General features: G+C 36.8%; 1 protein-coding gene across 1 annotated transcript in view; it reads left to right on the top strand.

Annotated features, from left to right (window-relative positions):
- The window catches only part of LOC143737933 (uncharacterized), a 98,637-nt gene that overhangs the window by 53,467 nt on the left and 23,316 nt on the right, over nucleotides 1–21,854 (top strand). Inside the window, exons 28-32 of the mRNA XM_077229735.1 lie at nucleotides 1,360–1,501; nucleotides 3,310–3,422; nucleotides 5,590–5,743; nucleotides 12,393–12,641; nucleotides 15,622–15,813. Coding sequence (XP_077085850.1) covers nucleotides 1,360–1,501; nucleotides 3,310–3,422; nucleotides 5,590–5,743; nucleotides 12,393–12,641; nucleotides 15,622–15,813 — 850 coding nt within the window. The remainder of the gene's footprint in view (nucleotides 1–1,359; nucleotides 1,502–3,309; nucleotides 3,423–5,589; nucleotides 5,744–12,392; nucleotides 12,642–15,621; nucleotides 15,814–21,854) is intronic.

Here is a 21,854-nt window from a genome sequence, read left to right as displayed (position 1 = left end):
ACTTGGTCTATCAACACAAAACAAAAAGTAAAATAGAATTTCAAGCCAGCACTTTCCACAGAAGTGGACGGCAGCGCTCAACGTGACTTTGTTTTTATGCTTCGACGTGTTAAACTGGTCATGTAACTTGATCACGCCGGCGTGATCGGCGACCCCGAAGAGTTAAAGGGGGTTCTTGCACAGATGGACGAACGTGAAATATGCTTGATGCTAGCTGTGCGATATATGTGAAGTTCACCAAACATCATCATGATTTTGAGGAGGAGGACGAAGAGTGTCATCATTGCAGCTGCGCATGTGCTTCAGTTATTGTGTGCGAGAGAGATCTCAGGACTGGCGGGAACATACAACACGATCTCACGAAAGTGCGTCTCATACTATCTATACCGCTAATTTTATTTCTCGTGCCATTTACACGCCAAAAATAGATTTTGCGTTCATGATACGCACTGTAAACCCCTTGGGTAGCATTAGGTGTGTGGAGTGCGTGTGTATTACACGCCATAAAGAGCATATCATATGCAGGCGAAAACTATTTTTGGCGTAAATGGCACTAGAAATGAAATGTGTGCTATAGACGCGCTTTCATGAGATCGTGGCGGGCTTTAACGAGGAGCAGTGGGTCTGAAATTTTAGGATGAGCAAGCCAACCTTTGATATGTTGTCAACGTGTGTCCACACTCCTCTCCTACGACGACACAACGTTTGCGCGTCTGGGTTTCTCTCGCCATTAAACCGCGGAGACGTAGCTAATGCCTCAGACAATCCGATCTGCCTGTTTACATGAGAGTCGCATTGGCACATATCTGATTTATCACAGGAATAAATTACACTTTACTGTATATTCACATAGAAAACAGCTGATTTACATTACAATAATATTTCACATTTTCTACTATATTTTTAATCAAATCAATATTCTGCTTGGTGAGCAGAAGAGACTCTTTCATAAACATTAAAAAATCTTATTTTTATTTTTTGCATTTATAAGTAAAAAAAATATCCCTGATTTATATATGTAGATAATGCTCAATATTTTTTAAATGATAATAATAAAAACACTGTTAAACGTATGGAATCTAGCGAATCTCAAAATTAATACATTTTTCAGGGAATTTTTTGACACATTTTTTAATCAATAATTTTGTCAATGAACATTTTAATGCTTAAATGTAAGATATAAGAATTATTTTAAGTATTTGTTTTTACATTTTGTACTTGTTCATTTGAAAAAAATAAATAAAATATATATATATATATAATTCAATAACAACAGCTTTTCCTCAGTATTGCTGCTTGTTTATAATTGATGAGGTCTGAGGTTCACAGTTCACTGAATGTCTCTGTGTTCCTCTGCAGATTAAAGACGACGTGGAGTCGACAGAATTGGCCCTTGCGTTTCAACTCAGCAAATCTACTTCCTGTGAAGTGAAGCCTCAGAAACAGCCCGTCTTTGCCTTTCTTCCACTGCGCAGCTTTGGCTTCCACTTCATCATTCAAGGTTTAACACGTGTATATGTGACTTCTGTTATCGCTAGCTAATCCTACCATGGGAATAAAACACAGTCTTTCCTGTAGCTCAAACATGTTTTCGATTCCCAGGGAAAGCAAGAACTGATGAGAATGTAAATGTGTGCATTGAAATGCAATGTAAGTCGTTTTGGATAAAAGCATCTGCCAAATGCATAAATGTCTTTAAAATGTAAATTACATTCATATAGTGATGGGAGCATGGACAACTATTATGTATATACGTTTTGTAGATTATTCCAAGTAGGGCTGTCACGATCCCTCCATTAAATTCGAGTACCCGATAAAAACTTTTTTTTTAAACTTGATTGCAATTTACTGTGTCGAGTAACCATAAGTGGCGCATTCCACAGACGAGAATCCATGAACCGCTTAATTACAACATTAACTAAGGCTGACCAATGTAATAAAACCATTTAAAAACCATATTACAGTATAGTGCCATTGGGAATTCACAAAGTGCCATTCAATTAAATACATACAGGTGAAACTCGAAAAATAGGGTTATCGATAGCAAAAATATTGTGCAAAAGTTAGTGTATTTCAGTAATTAAAGTTAAAAGGTGAAACTAATATATTTAGTGTATATAACTGTATACATATGCATGATTATACTTTTCAGAGGGCCGACATTTCTGTATTTAAAATCTTTATTTTTTATTGATTTCATGTAATATTCAAATTTTCTGAGATTTTGAATTTGGGGTTTTCATAAGCTGTAAGCCATAATCATCAAAATTATAACTTTTCCACGATATTAAATTTTTTTGAGTTTCACCTGTATATGCCATGCGGATTTTATATATATATAAACAGTATATATATACACACTGCCGTTCAAAAGTTTGGGATCGGTACGTTTTTAAAAGAAGTCTCTTATACTCGCCAAGACTGCATTTATTTAATTAAAAATACAAAAAACAGTAAAAAAAAAAAAAAAACATTAATCTTGTGAAATATTATTACAATTTAACATGTTTTTATTTGAATATATTTTAAAATGTAATTTATTCCTGTGCTCAAAGCTAAATTTTCAGCATCATTACTGAAAATTATGATTTGATGCTCAGAAAACTTTCATTATTATTATTATTATTATTATTATTATGATTATTATTATCAATGTTAAAAACAATTGCACAATTTTTTTTCAGGATTCTTTGATGAATAGAAAGTTCGAAAGAGCAGCATTTATGTAAAAAATAATCTTTTGTAAAATAATAAATGTCTTTACTGTCGCTTTTGATCAAGTGAATGCATCCTTGCTGAATAAAAGTATTAATTTATTCCCCCCCCAAAAAATGTGACTGACAAACGTTTGAACGGCTGTTAATAAAATCATCATATTATAGTGATTTCTGAAGGATCATGTGACACTGAAGACTGGAGTAATGATGATGAAAATTCAGCTTTGATCACAGGAATAAATTACACTTTACTATATATTCACATAGAAAACAGCTGATTTACATTCTAATAATATTTCAGAATATTGCTGTTTTTTTGTTGTATTTTTAATTAAATAAATGCAGCCTGTGAGCAGAAGATACTTATTTTAAAAATATTACAAATCTTACCGACCCCAAAACTTTTGAATGGTAGTATATATATATATGACTGTTATTAATTATGTGCATGAGTGTAGGTTACGTGCGACACAAACAGCAACATCACACACTGAAGACAGATGGACATGGAAGAAAGCAGAATCTGTGCTCTTTAAGAATGCCGTGTCATTGATACTAATATTACACTGTCACATGGTGTTCTGTATTGCAGGTGATTTCGATATTCCCTCCTCCAGAGAAGACGTGGACCGGGACAGTTCCTGGAACCAGTGGCTTCGCTCCGAGATCCCACTGCTGTTCGTTCACGCCATGGATGTGTTCAGTGTAAGAGAGGAGCGGCATTGGACACATTTATTCCTATATATCTGCATTTTAACTCCAGCTTCAGATTGAGCTTACAGGGATAGAAAATTAGCCCATGATTTACTCACCCTGAAATCATCCTAGGAGTATATGACATTATTCTTTCGGACGAATACAATCAATTATATTAAAGGAGAAGTTGATGCACTTTTATGATGGACAGATGCACTTTTATGATTGATAGATGCACTTTTATGATGGATAGATGCACTTTTATGATGGATAGATGCACTTTTATGATGGATAGATGCACTTTTATGACGGACAGATGCACTTTTATGATGGATAGATGCACTTTTATGACGGACAGATGCACTTTTATGACGGACAGATGCACTTTTATGATGGACAGATGCACTTTTATGACGGACAGATGCACTTTTATGATGGACAGATGCACTTTTATGATTGATAGATGCACTTTTATGATGGATAGATGCACTTTTATGATGGATAGATGCACTTTTATGATGGACAGATGCACTTTTATGATGGACAGATGCACTTTTATGATGGATAGATGCACTTTTATGATGGATTGATGCACTTTTATGATTGATAGATGCACTTTTATGATGGACAGATGCACTTTTATGATTGATAGATGCACTTTTATGATGGATAGATGCACTTTTATGACGGACAGATGCACTTTTATGATGGATAGATGCACTTTTATGATGGACAGATGCACTTTTATGATGGATAAATGCACTTTTATGATTGATAGATGCACTTTTATGATTGATAGATGCACTTTTATGATTGATAGATGCACTTTTATGATGGATAGATGCACTTTTATGATTGATAGATGCACTTTTATGATTGATAGATGCACTTTTATGATTGATAGATGCACTTTTATGATGGATAGATGCACTTTTATGATTGATAGATGCACTTTTATGATGGATAGATGCACTTTTATGATGGATAGATGCACTTTTATGATTGATAGATGCACTTTTATGATGGATAGATGCACTTTTATGATGGATAGATGCTATTTTATGATGGACAGATGCACTTTTATGATGGACAGATGCACTTTTATGATGGACAGATGCACTTTTATGATGGATAGATGCACTTTTATGATGGATAGATGCACTTTTATGATTGATAGATGCACTTTTATGATGGACAGATACACTTTTATGATGGATAGATGCACTTTTATGATGGACAGATGGACTTTTATGATGGATAGATGCAGTTTTATGATGGACAGATGCACTTTTATGATGGATAGATGCACTTTTATGATGGATAGATGCACTTTTATGATTGATAGATGCACTTTTATGATTGATAGATGCACTTTTATGATGGATAGATGCACTTTTATGATGGACAGATGCACTTTTATGATGGACAGATGCACTTTTATGATGGACAGATGCACTTTTATGATGGACAGATGCACTTTTATGATGGATAGATGCACTTTTATGATGGATAGATGCACTTTTATGATTGATAGATGCACTTTTATGATGGATAGATGCACTTTTATGATGGATAGATGCACTTTTATGATTGATAGATGTACTTTTATGATGGATGGATGCACTTTTATGATTGATAGATGCACTTTTATGATGGACAGATGCACTATTATGATGGACAGATGCACTTTTATGATGGACAGATGCACTTTTATGATGGACAGATGCACTTTTATGATGGACAGATGCACTTTTATGATGGATAGATGCACTTTTATGATGGATAGATGCACTTTTATGATGGACAGATGCACTTTTATGATGGATAGATGCACTTTTATGATGGATAGATGCACTTTTATGATGGACAGATGGACTTTTATGGACTTCAAAACAGAAACGGCCATTCACTGCTATTATCAAGCTTGGAAGAGCCAGGACATTTTTTAATTTAACTCTGATTGTATTTGTTTGAAATAAGAATGTCGTAACCACCTAGGATGGGGGTGAGTAAATCATGGGCTAATTTTCATTTTTGGGTGAACTATCCCTTTAATGCTAATTAATCTGCTTTTAGCATGTTGCAAGAAAAGAAAAACTTGCTTTCTTTATGTTTCTTTGGTCATCTGAAGGAACATTTGTAGTGCTAACTAGTCCATGCGATGTGAATCCCACAGCAACACCCAGAGTTCAGTGGGCTCGGAGGACTCTGTTACTTTCTGCAGTTCATCCCTCAACCAAGTGAGATCCTGGACTTCTTCAACCCTGTGGCCAATCAGATCATTCAGTTGCTGAAGGGCAAACCGTGCCTCCCTGCGCAAGAGGACCACGGTGAGGACCAGGGGCAGACATTTACTTTTACATTAAGGGTCATAATGTAGATTTTCCATATATTTGAGGCTAATTAATGAGTTATAGACATTCTAAACTGATCAAGAACATTTTTTTTTTCATTTAGAGCCAATATTTGCCTCCTGGAATTGATTCCTGGGGCATATTTAAAAAATGACCTTAATCCTTGTGCATCAATTAAAAAAAGCTATTCTAAGGCCCTCAGAGGAAAAAATGTCCACGTCAAAAAACTATCATAAAAAATGCTTAAGAGCACAGACTCATTTTAAAGAAGACCCTTGGCAGATTATTGATGTAGTAAAAAAAAAGTTTAAAAAGTGAAACAAAAAAAGTTTAAAAAGTGAAACAAAATAAGTTATAAAGGTTTGAGTTTATGAAAATAATTTTATATAAAATATGTATTTTATGAAACATGTCGAACTCTTAACTGCTAGTATATCAAAGCCATACATCTAATCAAGTCGTGTTCTAAATTTGAGGTTGATATCTCAAAAAATGAGCTTTCGGTGAGAGTTTGTTTGTGCGCAGTAACAGATTTTCCCCTTTATATGCAGCAAAACTCCACTGGTGCACAGTGATTGGATATGAGTTTCTCTCTCTCAGATATTACAAGCACACACACACACACACACACTTTTTTATTACACTCATACAAACCACACTCTGACCTCCATACCAACACACACGCACAATTATAGAAGCTGCATAATTTATACAATTGTCTAATAATAATATGCAGAAAACAGGAATAAAGCGTGTTTTTGCTTTATAGGCCAAACCTGATAAAATGGGACCTTCTGGAAAAAAAAATAGTACAAATTTACATTTTAAAGCCTTGCCGACAGAATGAAAGCCTATTAACAGAGTTTGCATCATTTTATAGTTAAATGGCCCTGGGATTAAAAATGGCACTTTTAATGGGTTTCAATGGTGACATTAAGCCTGAGTGGAACTATTCTGTGTTACTAGTGCAAAATAGATTTATTAAAGGAAATGGGGGTGAAATTCCAATAAAAAATACACACCTTTGCCAAAATCAATGCAGCTGGCATTAACACAGGCAAAATTATCAAAAATCAAAACTGAAAAAGACAAAAATGCCCATAGTGTCGCACAAGGGTTAAACAATTACAATACAAAAATATATTTTAAAATATATTATTACCTTAATATTGTCATTTATGTATTAGAAAATCGAGACTTCCCATTGGTTGTTTTATTAGCGTGAAAAATAAGTTTTCAAATATTAAGAATATATTACATATAGAAAGTGAGTAACGAGCACAAAAGCGGTGACTAATATAAACGCCTCTGATTGGCCATTGCCTTCATAAGCTCAACATGTGAGTGTTTGTTTATAATGCTTAACGCTGCTAAAAGAAATGCATGATGCAACATGAGCAGATCTAAATGTAAATGATTTTTATTACATTCATTTCATTTTAATCACGACATCTGTAATAGATTTAGTTTGTGCAGAAGCATTGGGAACACTTTACAGTACGGGTCATTATTAGGGGTGGAACGGTACACAGAAGTCACGGTTCGGTTCATACCTCGGTTCAGAAGTCACGGTTCGGTACGATTACGGTACAACAGAGTGAAAAGCAAAACAAAAATGCAGAAGGCATTTTTATAAATGTCTTAAGCCTTGTATTTTTTAAATACGTTTTATTAATAAAGGCATAGAACCAGTTTATTTGTAGTGCACTGACAATAGTTTTATATAATTTAATTAGTTTATTAATTCAATTAATAAAAAGACAAAGACCTTGCGATATGTTTGGTATGTTTGAATGAATTTGAAATTAATTTGCCATATTTCAGATCAATCTATTTGTTTTTCTTAATTTTAATTAACCCTAACTTTATTCTCATCTGAATTATAAATAATTGATTTCCGTATAAAATAATACTAGACTACCATTAAAAACCACATTTGATTTTCTTTTTTTAATCAATGTAGAATGTGTAATTTAAAAGTAAAACTGTGTGTGTGTGTGTGTGTGTGTGTGCGTGCGATTTTGGTTGAGTGACAGTTATAGGTTACAGTTTGACAAGAGAGTGTGACAAAAGCACAATATTGTGTTTTATTGCGAGTGTACACAAATATATGTAAACACTTTGCCGTTTGAAATATATGTTTACGGAGTATGTTTTTGTTTCCACTGTTCGATCGCGCCCACGCCTCTCTCTCTCTCTCTCTCTCTCTCTCTCTCTCTCACACACACACACACACACACACACACACACACACACACACACACACACACAGTTCGATCGCGCCCACGCCTCTCTCTCTCTCTCTCTCACACACACACACACACACACACACACACACACACACACACACACACACACAGTTCGATCACGCCCGCTCCTCTCTCTCTCTCTCTCTCTCTCTCTCACACACACACACACACACACACACACACACACACACACACACACACACACACACACACACACAGTTCGATCGCGCCCACGCCTCTCTCTCTCTCTCTCTCTCTCTCTCTCTCTCTCTCTCACACACACACACACACACACACACACACACACACACACACACACACACACACACACACACACACACAGTTCGATCGCGCCCACGCCTCTCTCTCTCTCTCTCTCACACACACACACACACACACACACACACACACACACACACACACACACACACAGTTCGATCACGCCCGCTCCTCTCTCTCTCTCTCTCTCTCTCTCTCACACACACACACACACACACACACACACACACACACACACACACACACACACACACACACACACAGTTCGATCGCGCCCACGCCTCTCTCTCTCTCTCTCTCTCTCTCTCTCTCTCTCTCTCTCTCTCTCTCACACACACACACACACACACACACACAGTTCGATCGCGCCCGCGCCTCTCTCTCTCTCACACTCACACGCGCACACACACACACACACACACACACACACACAGTTCGCCCGCGCCTCTCTCTCTCTCACACGCGCACACACACACACACACACACACACACACACACACACACAGTTCGATCGCGCCCGCGCCTCTCTCTCTCTCACACGCGCACACACACACACACACACACACACACACACACAGTTCGATCGCGCCCGCGCCTCTCTCTCTCACACTCACACGCGCACACACACACACACACACACACACAAACACACACACACAGTTCGATCGCGCCCGCTCCTCTCTCTCTCTCACACTCACACGCACACACACACACACACACACTCACACACACACACACAAACACACACACACACACACACACACACACACACACAGTTCGATCGCGCCCGCGCCTCTCTCTCTCTCACACGCGCACACACACACACACACACACACACACACACACACACAGTTCGATCGCGCCCGCGCCTCTCTCTCTCTCACACGCGCACACACACACACACACACACACACACACACACACACACACACACACACACACACACACAGTTCGATCGCGCCCGCGCCTCTCTCTCTCACACTCACACGCGCACACACACACACACACACACACACACACACACACACACACACACACACACAGTTCGATCGCGCCCGCGCCTCTCTCTCTCTCACACGCGCACACACACACACACACACACACACACACACACACAGTTCGATCGCGCCCGCGCCTCTCTCTCTCTCACACGCGCACACACACACACACACACACACACACACACACACACAGTTCGATCGCGCCAGCGCCTCTCTCTCTCATACTCACACACACACACACACACACACACACAGTTCGATCACGCCCGCTCCTCTCTCTCTCTCACACTCACACGCGCACACACACACACACACACACACACACACACAGTTCGATCGCGCCCGCGCCTCTCTCTCTCTCACACGCGCACACACACACACACACACACACACACACACACACACACAGTTCGATCGCGCCCGCGCCTCTCTCTCTCTCACACGCGCACACACACACACACACACACACACACACACACACACACAGTTCGATCGCGCCCGCGCCTCTCTCTCTCTCACACTCACACGCGCACACACACACACACACACACACACACACACACACACACACACAGTTCGATCGCGCCCGCTCCTCTCTCTCTCTCACACTCACACGCGCACACACACACTAGGGGTGGGCACTATACCGGTATGAACGTGTATTATGTTGTAATATCTACCGGTATTATGTTGTACCATGATATGGATTTTGCGATACCGAGAATACCGTTCGATATTCATAAATTAAAATTTTGCAGTTATATTATTTTGTTCAATTTGTTACTCTTTACAACTTTTAACACTACTAATGACGATGCAAAATCAAGGCTGAACTGAACGTTTAACCTTTTCCTCTTTTGTGTCCAACTGGCGTGATGCGCATTAATAATGAAACAGAGAGCATGGTGACAGTCCAGTGTTTTCCACACAGACTAATTCGTGGCGGTGCGCCACATAATGCATTTCGTTATTCATTTTTTTTTGTACGGTATTTAAAACATGCAGTGTATTATTCGTTCTCTGTCACTTTGTCTCTGTTACTCACGCGTCTCTCGCACATACACGCACTGGCACGTACACGCGTACACACACAGCGTCTGTCTATGAGGCGCGGACTGGACAAAAGCGAAGCGAACTCCGCCAGCCACAGCGAGAAACCGAGTGTGTCCGAGCATTAGTAAATTGATACAGTAATATATAATTACTATATAAGAGGTATGGAAGTCCGATAAATGGACAACAATATAAATAAAAACAACAATTCAGTTATCACTACTGCATTAGCAGTATGTACTTCTCTCTTTGGTCAATATACAAAAACTTCTCGGTTAACATAATGTTGTCTTCAATAGGCCTAAGTGTCAAACCTCTCTGAAATCACACTATTTCATATTTATTGATTATAACGTATTCAATAAACCACACTCAAGTTTTACTCATCTTTTGATTTATTAATGAAGGAATTATTTTGACCCCCGCAAAATAAAAAGTGGAAAGACATAAGTGAATTCAGGCCGATCTCATGTTGCACGTTTGCACATTTTGAGAAAAACAATGGCACAATAAAACATTTTTTTTCAGGTCTATGTCCAATTAAACCCCTCACCTTTTTCTACATATGGGATTAAAAAACATATTTTGCCTGTAAATTAACTAAGGTGTACCAAAATGTGATTCCAAGTTTTTTTTCTCATATCGCAATATAATATCGATATCGTCCGGACAGTGAAAAATATCGTGATATGAATTTTTGCTCATACCGCCCAGCCCTAACACACACACAGTTCGCCCCCCCCCCCCTCCCCCCCTCGCGCGCGTACACACACACTTCAGAATTGCAATATTGACATCGCAGTCTGTTCATTATGCTGCGTTCAGAACAAACCATAGACTGTAAAAAAATAGGAACAAACGTGATTTGAGCGAATTTTATCGCTATTTAGAGTTTTATTTATTTTTATACTGTGTATTCTACATGTAAATTTGTGCACCGAACAGTGACGCCCGTACCGATTCGGTTCAATACGAATACATGTACCGGTCCACCCCTAGTCATTAGTTAACATTACTGTAGTTAATATATTAACTAACATGAACTAACAATGAACAATTCATTTGTAAGTGTATTTGTTCATCTTTGTTAATGTTAGCTGGTAAAAATTCAGCTGTTCATGTTAGTTCACAGTGCATTAACTAATGTTAACAAACACAGCCTTTGATTTTAATAATGTATTAGTAAATGTTGAAATTAATATTTACTATGATTAATAAATGCTGTATAAGTGCAGTTCATGCTAACTAATGTAGTTAATGTTAACTAATGAACCTTATTGTAAAGTGTTACCGAAGCTTTTTTTTTTCCCCCTTTATCTTTAATTTGTGTGACATTTTTGTTCATTTTGGTGTTATTTTTGCCTCTTTAAAGGGATGGGTGATTATGATTTAACTTTAGTTAGTGTGTAATGTTGCTGTTTGAGCATAAACAACATCTGCAAAGTTACGACACTCAAAGTGGTTCTACTGGTAGGGACTACAATGAGCTTCTTAGTGACATCACTAACCCTAAAATTTACATAAACCCCGCCCCCATGAACGGGATTTAATGATTATCATGACAGAATATGCTAATCAATGACTAGGAGATAGTGAACTCTGCATAAATTCATCAACTAACTATTCAAAAATGTCCTGTTGCTTCTACATGTTGTCACTTATTCTTGAGTCTCTCTATCATTGTCCGACTCCGGTTTGAACATAAAAGGCTAAAGGTTTTTGACATTTTCAGTGTATGTGTACAGTATGTGTATGTGTGTACACACACACACACAAACACAAGCTCTTGAAGCTCCGCCCCCTGTGCCGGGAGCAGCAGCTCATTTGCATTTAAAGGGACACAACAAAAACTGTGTTTTTCCTCGTCCTCAAAAAGTGACAATTTTAACATGCTATAAATAAATATCCGTGGGGTATTTTGTGCTAAAACTTTACATACACATACACATCAGAGACTTATTTTACATCTTGTGAGTAAAGATCATTATACGACTATGCTAAGCACTGATGCTGATGTTTATGAATGTTGATGTCTCTGTTCAGATGGCGGAGTGCAGTTCAAGCAGCCTTCCCAGCTCGCCGTGTGCCAGGACCGTCTGATCCAGGAGGTGATTGGAGGAGAGGATCTGTGCCGAAGCCTGAGTCTGTCGTATCTTCATCCAGCGCTTCAGTCTCGTCTCTCGAGCTCCCTGCTCACCGCGCTGGGCGTGCATCGGCTCCGGGCGGCCGAGATCATCACCGTCACCTGCTCCATGGCCAGAGAACTCGTGCAGCACGCACATCTTAACTCAGGTGGGACCAGTGTTGTACAATTTAACTGACAAGTTATAATTTAGAGGCAGTGTTTTTCAATTCAGTGAAATCTAGAATTTTTATTGATTTTCGATTTTCGATATTTTAAAGCCATGAATGATCTTTTGATTTGATTTGGTGCAATAAAGGGGGCTTTGTGTGAGATTATCTTCTTAAAGGTGCAGTGTGTAATATTTAGGAGGATCTGTTGACAGAAATGCAATATCATATACATAACTATGTTTTCAGTGGTTAAGGCCTTTCATAATGAACCGTTATGTGTTTATTACCTTAGAATGAGCCGTTTCTGTCTACACACACCGCGGGTCTACTTACATCCACATGTTTCTACGGTGGCCCTGAACGGCCAAACGCGTTTCGTCACTATGTTGCTCTTCGTGCAAAGAAGCTGCTAAAGTCAGCGAATAAAACACTGACACAATGATGAACAAGTAACAATAATGTTCGCAATAACATATCGTTTTATTGAATAATTAAGTAAACCTAATTTCTTAATTTATCCTTGTAAAGAAACCTCGTTGCTGAACTACTCTGTGCTGTCCCAGACGACGACATCACTTCCTTTTGGCCACCGAAACTTCTGTTGGGTGCAATTCACAACCTCACCACTAGATGCCACTAAAACTTACACATTGCAGCTTTAAGTCAGGTGGTACGAGTCGACATCATCTGCTATTCTGATGTAATGGATCACAAAATTCATGGGTCGGATCATTTATGGTTTTTGAGCCACGAATTGGATAATTTTTTGGATCAGCAAAAAAAAAAAAAATGTTTTATATATATAAATATACGGAAGCCCTAAACCACAATGTAAAAAAAAAAAATCCTAGCATTACGAGAATAAAGCCGAAATATTTTGAAAATAAAGTCAAAATTACTAGAATACAGTCTTCTTTAGAAGTTCTGTGTGTGTGTGTGTGTGTGTGTGTGTGTCCCAAATTGTTATGGATTTTACTGGTAGTTACTGTATGACGAATTTTTGGGTATAATATGTCACAGTTTACTTTATTTTGCTCTCCTCACTTACATGAAGGGAGGGGGTGTAACTTTGCTTTTCATTTATTACTTAAAGCTCACTTGAAGTTCTTCGATACCACATCAACAACTACTAGCCTAACTGATAAAGTTTAAACATTATTATAGACAAGTGAACAGTCAGTAATAAAATAAGAACAAATACACAAATTACAAGCAGAGATGAATACTATATAACAAATTTACAAAGTCTAATAGTAGTTTTCAGGTACAGAAATTAATAATTAAGCCTAAATGTAAAATTACACTATTTGTTCACTTTAGAAATTAAATATAGTTTCATCTTTGTTAAAGCTGTATTTTGCTGTTTTATTAACATTAATGAGACAGACAACAGCAGGAATATTAGTCTACTGTCACTTTAAGACCGAATAAACTGACAAACATCCGGTTTCTTTCTCAACTGTTCACTCACGACAGAACCGAGAGAATACTTACCGAGACGGTATTTAGACATAATTTTGAAATAATTTTGTGTTTATGTGTCCGTTAGGGCTGTCACTTTTTATTCGATATTCGAATATGCATTTGAACATGACGTGAAATATCCGTATTCGAACTATAAATAAACTATCCGGTTTTTAAAGTGCCATGTTTAGCGCATTTTTTACAGTCTATGATTAGACCGTTTTTTGTTTTTTATTATTGTTTGCCATCTCATCCAGGAGCGGGCGCTCTAAACGTATTGTAGCGTAAGCCCATGACCAAATCAAGCGAATAATAGCCTCCCTGTTTTGAGAATGGAAGATAACGCACAGAACGACAGCCCGAGCGGAGAATTACGACCTCAACTCATCTAAAAAGTCGAGTCTGGAAATATTTTGGGTTCTACAGCTACACCGTATACCACTTCTCTCAACATTGACGCGCAAATCTGTGTGTGTCAGGCGCGTGTGCGCGCACTGAGCGCGTGTTCTCCACCGCGGGGAACATCGCCAATAAAAAGAGAGCCGCACTTGACCCAGATCAAGTTGATAAATTGGTGTTTCTAGCAAACAATATTAAGAAATGAATTGAAATAAGAAATGAGGCTAGGCTATAGGCCTTACTCCTGCTGTTTAAGCCGTCACGTTAGTGTTTGTGCCGTGCTGTTCCGATGCAGTTTTTTCCATGTAGCTTAGTGGCACTTTATATAGATTAAATTGATAACCTGCTGTTTAAAACATTAAGTCAAAAAAAAATGTTTTCAGACCGTCCTGAGTCCTGTTTATGACTGTCAGACTGTTAATAAATTTATGATTGAATCTCCTTTACAGTGGGTTTTTTTTACAGGGGGGTTGATCTCATAGAAATTCGAATATATTCGAATGCATTACTTGATATTCGATAACCGTTCGAATTTGATTTTTCTCAAAAGTGACAGCCCTAGTGTCCGTTCAAGGGCAAGAAGAATCAATCTCTCTCTCAGTCCCGATCTCTTCTGCGGTTAAAATGGTTTGAATGTGTAAATTGGCAAGAAAAAACCTGTCAAAATGATAAACTTTCACTCTATGATGGTTAAATTTAGCAGTTAATCCGCTAATCACACGCGTGCCGAACCTTTACAATAAGGTTTCATTTGTTAATATTAGTTAATGCATTAACTAACATGAACTAACCATGAGCAATACATTTGTTACTGGATTTTATTAATGTTAGTTAATAAAAATACAGCTGTTCATGTTAGTTCACAGTGCATTAACTAATGTTGAATAATACAACCTTTGATTTTAATAACATATTAGTAAATGTTGAAATTAACATCAACAAAGATTAAAGAATGCTGTAGAAGTGCAGTTCACTATTAGTTCATGTTAACTAATGAAACGTTATTGTAAAGTGTTACCTGATAAGTTGTGTTCCCAGATTTCAGGGATTCATAATGCAGTATTTCTGTCTGTTTTTGATCTCGCTGTCGTCGTCTTTCCTCTGTTGTGCTCAGAGCCCGAGCTGCAGAAGCTGGCCCGGCTGCTGGTGTGCAACTTCCGGGCGCTGGAGCCGGAGTATGAAGTGGACGCGCTTCTTCAGTCGCTCAAAGAGGTTCCCATGATTCCTCTGGCCAACGGCAGTGTGGTTTCCCTGAGTTCAGAGGGAGTTTTCTTCCCTCTCAGTGATGTTACGCAAGCTGGCACAGGTACCGTTTTTTAAATGCATAATTTCAACATATTACTGTTCAAAGGATTAGGGGTCAGTAAGATTTTTTTTTAAAAAGAAGGAAAAAAAGAAAGAAATTAATGCTTTGTTCAGCAAGGATACATTAAATTAATCTAAAGCAACCGTAAAGACATTTATAATTTTACAAAAGATTTATTAATTAATCAAAAAATCCAGAAAAATTCAACATTGATAATAATCATAAATGTTTCTTGAGCATCAAGTCATCATATTATAGTGATTTCTGAAGGATCATGTGACACTGAAGACTGGAGTAATGATGCTGAAAATTCAGCTTTGATCACAGGAATAAATTACACTTTACTATATATTCACATAGAAAACAGATGATTTACATTATAATAATATTTCACAATATTCATGTTTTTTCTGTATTTTTGATAACATAAATGCAGTCTTGGTGAGCATAAAAGACTTTTAAAAACAAACTTTTGAACGGTAAAGTATAGCAAAATATGTATATAGTATATTTTCTATTTGAACTACACTTTATTTTATATATATATAACATTAATGTGTTAATTTTGTGATAAATTATTTTCTGTTTAACGCATTAAAAATTTAATGCAATTAACACAACATCTTTTTTTCTGGCATCTTAGGTGTTAACCTTATATGAACAAGCGGTCGCTCATTCAAATGCAATAAGATGAAGATGAAACTCTTCTTGTTAAATGGCTATAATTACTCATTTTATTCCGCAGAAATTGAGAAAAAAACAGCAAAAAATCATTGTACTTAGTAAAAAGATGACATTAAACAAATATTTAAAATATACCTTTTATACTTTGTTGTTTTTTTATATGAGATTTAATGTTAAATTATTACAATATAAAAAATCAATGTAGGTGCAATTGATCACGATTAATTACAGAAAAATGTGTGATTAATTGTTTTTTTTGTCGTTTGACAACACACACACACACACACAAATATATATATATATATGTATATATATATATATATAAATAATTGAATGTATTTATTTAAATTTATTAGATAAAATATTTTATGTATTTTTTCCAGTTTTTCTCTTTACAGTGTGTATTTCGCAATTTACTGAGGTACATATTTTCTAAACTGATCAAGAAAGGTATCAGTATCCGACGTATATTCAGGAAAGCAGTTTAATCCAAGTCACAAGAGCGCTCATTGCTCTATATGATGAACATATTTGATTTAGTCGTTTATTCACACTGATGAATGCACATACGTAGAACTCATCAAAGATGGTGACATGGAAGATCAAATGTGCGAGAACTAATGAGGTTTGTTGAGCTTCCGTTGATTCATCTTTTATTTCTAAAGTCTTGTAGTCCATCAGGAGTAGTTGTGTTCATGCCTCTCTAGACCTGTCTGCAAAATGAATGATCTCCCTCATCCCCTGCTTATTTCCTGGATCAATAAAGTGAGTCACAGGAGAGAAAGACGCACTACTTGCGTCATTGCAGTAAAAAAAGGAGGTATTTTTGTGAATGAAACACCAACTACAGATGCGTTTCTCTGCCTCTGATCTCATAACTCCAGACACGGCTCTCTTTGATAAATGACCCATTTTTCTTGTCAGATTAGTCAGATACGTCCTCACTCGTAGCTGGTGAAAAAATGAGTTCAAGCTGACTGGAAAAGAGCCATGCTAACGCTGCGTGTGCGGTAGAGTTGGGCGTAGCTGCTAAAAGCAGGGAAGAGATGAATTAAACATCAGTATTCGGGCCCGAAGGATCTCATGCTTTCCTGTACAGGGTTTGAAATGAACTTTTGCACTCAACGGCCAATTTGGCTACTACATTTTTAATTTACCGGCCATACAGAACTTCAACTAGCCGAAAAAATAAAGAAATAAAAGAAATAGTCAAGTCACCTTTATTTATATAGCGCTTTTTACCATACAGATTGTTTCAAAGTAGCTTTACAGAGATAACAGGAAAATAACTCAACATTATTTAAACATCGTATACATTTTTAAATATTGCTGATTACTTACAAAGCACTAAATGCAATTTAATTTAATATTCAACAAAATAAACCAGATCAACTTGATGCACTTTTATTTATGATGGATAGATGCACTTTTATGATGGATAGATGCACTTTTATGATGGATAGATGCACTTTTATGATGGATAGATGCACTTTTATGATGGATAGATGCACTTTTATGATGGACAGATGCACTTTTATGATGGACAGACGCACTTTTATGATGGATAGATGCACTTTTATGATGGATAGATGCACTTTTATGATGGATAGATGCACTTTTATGATGGATAGATGCACTTTTATGATGGACAGATGCACTTTTATGACGGACAGATGCACTTTTATGATGGATAGATGCACTTTTATGATGGATAGATGCACTTTTATGATGGATAGATGCACTTTTATGATGGACAGATGCACTTTTATGATGGATAGATGCACTTTTATGATGGACAGATGCACTTTTATGATGGATAGATGCACTTTTATGATGGATAGATGCACTTTTATGACGGATAGATGCACTTTTATGATGGATAGATGCACTTTTATGATGGATAGATGCACTTTTATGATGGATAGATGCACTTTTATGACGGATAGATGCACTTTTATGATGGATAGATGCACTTTTATGATGGACAGATGCACTTTTATGACGGATAGATGCACTTTTATGATGGATAGATGCACTTTTATGATGGATAGATGCACTTTTATGATGGACAGATGCACTTTTATGATGGATAGATGCACTTTTATGATGGACAGATGCACTTTTATGATGGATAGATGCACTTTTATGATGGACAGATGCACTTTTATGATGGATAGATGCACTTTTATGATGGACAGATGCACTTTTATGATGGATAGATGCACTTTTATGATGGACAGATGCACTTTTATGATGGATAGATGCACTTTTATGATGGACAGATGCACTTTTATGATGGATAGATGCACTTTTATGATGGACAGATGCACTTTTATGATGGATAGATGCACTTTTATGATGGACAGATGCACTTTTATGATGGATAGATGCACTTTTATGATGGATAGATGCACTTTTATGATGGACAGATGCACTTTTATGATGGACAGACGCACTTTTATGATGGATAGATGCACTTTTATGATGGACAGATGCACTTTTATGATGGATAGATGCACTTTTATGATGGACAGATGCACTTTTATGATGGATAGATGCACTTTTATGATGGATAGATGCACTTTTATGATGGATAGATGCACTTTTATGATGAACAGATGCACTTTTATGATGGACAGATGCACTTTTATGATGGACAGACGCACTTTTATGATGGATAGATGCACTTTTATGATGGACAGATGCACTTTTATGATGGACAGATGCACTTTTATGATGGATAGATGCACTTTTATGATGGACAGATGCACTTTTATGATGGATAGATGCACTTTTATGATGGACAGATGCACTTTTATGATGGACAGATGCACTTTTATGATGGATAGATGCACTTTTATGATGGACAGATGCACTTTTATGATGGACAGATGCACTTTTATGATGGATAGATGCACTTTTATGATGGACAGATGCACTTTTATGATGGATAGATGCACTTTTATGATGGACAGATGCACTTTTATGATGGATAGATGCACTTTTATGATGGACAGATGCACTTTTATGATGGATAGATGCACTTTTATGATGGATAGATGCACTTTTATGATGGATAGATGCATTTTTATGATGGACAGTTGCACTTTTATGATGGACAGATGCACTTTTATGATGGATAGATGCACTTTTATGATGGACAGATGCACTTTTATGATGGATAGATGCACTTTTATGATGGATAGATGCACTTTTATAATGGACAGATGCACTTTTATGATGAACAGATGCACTTTTATGATGGACAGATGCACTTTTATGATGGACAGACGCACTTTTATGATGGATAGATGCACTTTTATGATGGACAGATGCACTTTTATGATGGATAGATGCACTTTTATGATGGATAAAGGCACTTTTATGATGGACAGATGCACTTTTATGATGGATAGATGCACTTTTATGATGGACAGATGCACTTTTATGATGAACAGATGCACTTTTATGATTGATAGATGCACTTTTATGATGGATAAATGCACTTTTATGATGGACAGATGCACTTTTATGATGACAGATGCACTTTTATGGTGGATAAAGGCACTTTTATGATGGATAAAGGCACTTTTATGATGGATAAATGCACGTTTAGGATGGATAAAGGAACTTTTATGATGGATAGATGCACTTTTATGATGGATAGATGCACTTTTATGATGGACAGATGCACTTTTATGATGGATAAATGCACTTTTATGATGGATAAAGGCACTTTTATGATGGACAGATGCACTTTTATGATGGATAGATGCACTTTTATCATGGATAAAGGCACTTTTATGATGGATAAAGGCACTTTTATGATGGATAAATGCACTTTTAGGATGGATAAAGGCACTTTTATGATGGATAGATGCACTTTTATGATGGACAGATGCACTTTTATGTTGGATAAATGCACTTTTATGATGGATAAAGGCACTTTTATGATGGACAGATGCACTTTTATGATGGATAAAGGCACTTTTATGATGGACAGATGCACTTTTATGATGGATAAATGCACTTTTATGATGGATAAAGGCACTTTTATGATGGACAGATGCACTTTTATGATGGATAAAGGCACTTTTATGATGGATAAATGCACTTTTATGACGAATAAATGCACTTTTATGACAGATAGATGCACTTTTATGATGGATAGATGCACTTTTATGATGGACAGATGCACTTTTATGATGGATAGATGCACTTTTATGATGGACAGATGCACTTTTATGATGGACAGATGCACTTTTATGATGGACAGATGCACTTTTATGATGGATAGATGCACTTTTATGATGGATAAAGGCACTTTTATGATGGACAGATGCACTTTTATGATGGATAAAGGCACTTTTATGACGAATAAATGCACTTTTATGACAGATAGATGAACTTTTATGATGGATAGATGCACTTTTATAATGGATAGATGCACTTTTATGATGGACAGATGCACTTTTATGATGGACAGATGCACTTTTATGATGGATAGATGCACTTTTATGATGGACAGATGCACTTTTATGATGGATAGATGCACTTTTATGATGGATAAAGGCACTTTTATGATGGACAGATGCACTTTTATGATGGATAAATGCACTTTTATGACGAATAAATGCACTTTTATGACAGATAGATGAACTTTTATGATGGATAGATGCACTTTTATGATGGATAGATGCACTTTTATGATGGACAGATGCCCTTTTATGATGGACAGATGCACTTTTATGATGGACAGATGCACTTTTATGATGGACAGATGCACTTTTATGATGGATAAATGCACTTTTATGATGGATAGATGCACTTTTATGATGGATAGATGCATTTTTATGATGGACAGATGCACTTTTATGATGGACAGATGCACTTTTATGATGGATAGATGCACTTTTATGATGGACAGATGCACTTTTATGATGGATAGATGCACTTTTATGATGGATAGATGCACTTTTATGATGGATAGATGCACTTTTATGATGGACAGATGCACTTTTATGATGAACAGATGCACTTTTATGATGGACAGATGCACTTTTATGATGGACAGACGCACTTTTATGATGGATAGATGCACTTTTATGATGGACAGATGCACTTTTATGATGGATAGATGCACTTTTATGATGGATAAAGGCACTTTTATGATGGACAGATGCACTTTTATGATGGATAGATGCACTTTTATGATGGACAGATGCACTTTTATGATGGACAGATGCACTTTTATGATTGATAGATGCACTTTTATGATGGATAAATGCACTTTTATGATGGACAGATGCACTTTTATGATGACAGATGCACTTTTATGGTGGATAAAGGCACTTTTA

Source organism: Siphateles boraxobius, unplaced genomic scaffold, assembly GCF_051911475.1.
Source record: "Siphateles boraxobius isolate OS27281-9 unplaced genomic scaffold, OSU_SipBor_1 131, whole genome shotgun sequence".
NCBI lineage: Eukaryota > Metazoa > Chordata > Actinopteri > Cypriniformes > Leuciscidae > Siphateles > Siphateles boraxobius.
The sequence above is the reverse complement of the archived record's forward strand: the minus strand, read 5'-3'. Positions and strand labels throughout refer to the sequence as shown.